This window comes from Octopus bimaculoides, chromosome 27 (assembly GCF_001194135.2).
Source record: "Octopus bimaculoides isolate UCB-OBI-ISO-001 chromosome 27, ASM119413v2, whole genome shotgun sequence".
Classification (NCBI taxonomy): Eukaryota; Metazoa; Mollusca; class Cephalopoda; order Octopoda; family Octopodidae; genus Octopus; species Octopus bimaculoides.
The window spans coordinates 7,785,300-7,789,795 of record NC_069007.1 but is presented as its reverse complement, the minus strand read 5'-3'; the positions used below and the strand labels follow the sequence as shown (position 1 = coordinate 7,789,795).

At 38.3% G+C, this 4,496-nt stretch overlaps 1 protein-coding gene across 1 annotated transcript in view; it reads right to left on the bottom strand.

Moving 5' to 3' along the window:
• LOC106879390 (40S ribosomal protein S4) overlaps positions 1-3,921 on the bottom strand; it is a 14,761-nt gene extending 10,840 nt beyond the window's left edge. Inside the window, exons 1-2 of the mRNA XM_014928920.2 lie at positions 3,839-3,921; positions 966-1,046 (exon numbers count right to left, since the gene is read on the bottom strand). Coding sequence (XP_014784406.1) covers positions 966-1,046; positions 3,839-3,841 — 84 coding nt within the window. The 5' untranslated portion in view covers positions 3,842-3,921. The remainder of the gene's footprint in view (positions 1-965; positions 1,047-3,838) is intronic.
• Between the last annotated feature and the right edge of the window lie 575 nt (positions 3,922-4,496).

The window sequence follows — 4,496 nt, the reverse complement described above, 5'->3', positions numbered from 1 at the left end:
AACCCATGCTAGCATGGAAAGCGGACGTTAAACGATGATGATGATTGAGATTTCAATGATGTGACTGTTTTTAGAACAACACTTTAGGACAGGTGAGATAGGCTGGATCTGGCCAGTTTGAACATCAAGTAAATGGAATGGTTTGGTCGAATATGGCCAATTTAAATGCTAAAGGGCTAACTCGCTCATTTATACTAATTTGCAAACCTTAAAATGCCTGGCTTTGATTGAAAAAAAATAAAAAGTTAATTCATTAGCGGTCATTCAGATACATGGAGCAGTAAACTTTGCAAGCACAATTTCAACTAATTCACCAAAACTGTTTTTTCTTACACTTGTTCAAACCCCCAAAAGAATCCCTCTTAACAATTGGCTATGATGCATCCCCACTTCTGCTGCTCATCAGAGATGCAGATATCTTCAGCCACTAAGGGACATGCTGAAGTTGTTACAGTCAAGCAACCGAGAAGCAAATCTGTTGTACTGAGCAGAATATTTGCTATAACGATATTTCTGCTTTGGGAACTCAGTACTGAATCTGTTTGAAATGCAATGGAAAACAGATCAGTTCTAAAACATTGATGCCCAGGTCCGAAAAGCAAAGTGTGAAGGGAATGGTAGTAATTTCCTTTGAATTCTAGGTGGAAGCAAAAACACTGACAAAAAAAAAAAGTTAGTGTTAATGCATCCGTGAGACTATAAACACACCCATCTCTCAACTTGTACAAAGATCTGCATCTAAATAAACATACATCACCACCAGTTCAACATCTATGGGTCAGACTACTTCTCACCCATTTTCAAGCAAAGTGATGTTTTCCCCATAGTCAAGACATCTTTCCAAATGAAACTGCTTGTCTGACCAACACTTGCCAAAGCCGTCACACATTGAACTTATAATAATACCCGGTGGTTGCAAAGTGGATTTCTTATTTTTCGAAAATAAACAAAATGACAAAACTTACAAAAACACCACCGAGCTTTGCCAGCATCCAATGCTTAGGCGCGGCTAAACGCTTAATATGCTTTCTTCGACCTCTGTAACCCTGGAAAATAAAACGAGATTTGCATTAATAAAGGGCAAAGAAAAAAAAAGAAAAAAAGCACAGAAATGCAAGTTTAAATAATTAACATAAATTTTCCCAAGCTGTAGCAGATACAAACTAATACAACAGCTTCAATTGAGACAGCAACCCCAATGCTTTATCTTGTAAACCTGGTAATTATTCCTTGTTTTTTTTTTTTGCCAAACTTAGTTATGGGGAATACAAACACACAGTGGTGGAGGGACAGACATACACACAGGCTTCTATCAGTTTCCATCAACCAAATCCACTCATATGGCTTTGGTCAGTCCGAGGAAGACACTTTTGCAAGACACCATGCAGTGAGACTGAACCCAAGTCCATGCGGTTGGAAAGCAAGCTTCTTAACTGCACTTGGGAAAAGTGCTGTATCTTGGCCATGTTAGACAAAGATTGAGTGAGATCATGGACTGGATGTAGGACACTGCAATATGAAACCAGTGCATGGAGAGGAGGAGTAACTGAGTCTGCCATCAACCCTCAACCACAAGATCAATCAATCCAGTTCATTGATCAAATACCATTCCTTGCTGCCACCATGGTTGGTTTTATGTTTAGTCTTGAAATGCCCCCATGGCTCCACTTTTTTTCTCCCTACAACACTAATAGTGTATACAGGGCTGCCTTATCCCACCATCTCCTTCCACTTTTCAAACCAGAATGATTTCCAGCACAAGTCTTCACACCCAATGACTAAGAACAGTGACCACGTTGGAATGGACTTCACCCATTATTACATGAATGTAACTAGACTTTGACACATTCTCTTTGATGAAATAATTACTCGTGTATAAAGTAGAAAGCCAGGGCAATAATTAATACATCGCCTCTACTTTCAGATATTCCCCACATTTACTATATACTCTACTCTTCATCTGCTGCTGTGTTAACAGAAATCTGTAATCCACCAGCACTCAACATTAGAACTAATGAATACACTATCTATTGCAGAAAAGCTCCATTTCTGGTTCTGTACCCTGTGAGCCAACCATAAGTTTCATACAGACCAACAAAGTATTCTCTCTTGGCTATATTTTATAAACTTATCTAGGACAAGGTAAATCCAAATATGTTCCTTAGATAATTACGATGGGAATACAATAAGTCAAGTGACCAAATAGAGCTTCATAGAAATGTGATCCACTTGACGTTTTATTTTCCATCAGACGAGTTGCCACACCATGTTGGCGGCCCTTTCTAAAATCAATCACTTTACCGTGTGATTACTACTAAAACGGCCAGCTACTCACCACAAAGACCATTCGAAATTTAAATAACTTTTACAATCATCAGCATAGTGAGCTTCTATGGTCACTGCAGCCCAATACTCGTAGTCTGAATACAGGATTAGGACAGCTGGAATATTTTTGATCTTGTAAAAAAAAACCTGGGCTGAAGTCACACAACACACAAATCAACCTTGATCTAAATTAACAGCATTAACAAGCTTTTATTTACAAACATAGGGTGTAGTGTTGCAACGCCAACCCAATTTACGTTGGCCTAGTGAACTTTCTTTCTTTTTCACAACTCTCGGACATTTCCACATTTGTGCGGATTACAAGTTCCGGATGATTCCGAAAAATCGATGACGTACATGCAAACACACACACAAAGATATATATAGAGAGAAAGGCGTTAATCTGCCCATAACTATTACATATTCCGGATATTTTCAGATTTTTTTTTGCGAATTTAATACCAATACGGTGACCAAGCTGGGGGCAGCGCTTGACCGAATTAACACGAGTGCTTTTTTTTTATATATATAATCTCGGCACTTATTTTATCGGTCACTTCCTGCCGAACCGCTATGAAAGGGATCGTAAACAAACCAACACCGTTATCAAGTTGGATGGGGAGAGTAAACACTAACATCCACACCGTGGCGAAAGTAAAGAATATGTACACCAGGCGTTTAGGGTCTTTGTTACGCCGAAATCGGGTGGTGTACGTATTCTTTACCTCCGCCCCACCGTTTCCGTGGAAGATGCTCAAGGTAGCGGTACCACACAGCAGGACTGAACCCAAGACCACGTGGTTGGAAATCAAACTTACCACACAACCAGGACTGCGCCTGTATGTTTAAAAGGACAATTTGAGGAACAAAAATTCGATCGTACGCAGACAATCGATAATTAAGAGTGGATAACACGTGTTGTAATAAAATCAAACATTTGCAAATCATCAACTAGAAAAATAAGGAAAAAAAAAAAAGGAATCGTTCGATATACAAATTAAAAAGATCAATTAAAAATATATTTCAAGATCCCTTTACTTGGATCAATATAAGCGATGAATTCGCGTTATTTGTTCCATAAGCAGGTTTTAATTGAGATTTGTGGCAAGAGACGCCATTTTATAATTTCGGTCTTCGTCAGATCCACGCGCTGACGTTTTTCATTAAATTCGATTATAAATATAACTTTGAGAGCATAAATCAATCAGTATATATTACAACATGATTGATTACTGTTACCTAAAATAAATCAAATATAAAATAAGGACGATAACGATGTAATTATAAATAGAAGTGTGTAGTATATGCGCACCATTGATCACCGAAATGGGAACACGATTGGAAAGTATAATATATGTTATTTGTTAATTATCAGCATAGATCGGTAAGTATAAACATGTAAATAAAGTTTGGGGATAATTGCATGCGATAATATGGAATTTAAACTATATGATGGTAGCAGTAATTAAGATTAATGTGGATTTAGGAAGAGAGAAAACACCACGGTACTCACCATTTTGGATGGCGCAAGCTAAAAAGAATGATTTCCTGTCACGACTGCGCACAAGAGCGGTAAGGTTTTAAAGGGAGATAATTACATGTGAGTGATTAGTTTACTGAATGACTTCCCGTTTTTTGTGGTTAAGAAATTGTTTGCGGAGCTGAGAGTGATGGTGATTGGTTGACAGCTGGAAGGGAAGGAAGAGGGAGATGTATAGAAATAGAGAGAGGGAAAGAAAGAGAGAGAAAGAGAAATATAAGGAGAGAAGAGCGAGGGAAAGAAAGAGAGAGAAAGAGAAAGAGGGAAAGAAATAGAGAAATATAAACGGGGGAAAAAATACAGAGATACAGAGAAAGAATGATAGGGAAGAGACACCGTATACGATAAAGAGAGGGAAAGAAAAAAGAGGGAGAGACAAACAGCGTAAGAGATGTGAAGAAGGATTGCGTTAAAGAACAACTCGTCTGATTGGATAATATGCAGGAATTTAACCAATCGTAAATCGTGTAGTGTATTGTTCGCTGGCCACCTTTTGCTTGCCTTAGTTGCTGTCCTGGTACAGTATCGAAAGAAGTGGTCTTCGGAGAAGACTCGAAAGGACCATAAAGGCATAAGTTAACTGACCTGTAATCAATATTTTCAGGCTATCAGGGCGACAACAAAGTAGGAG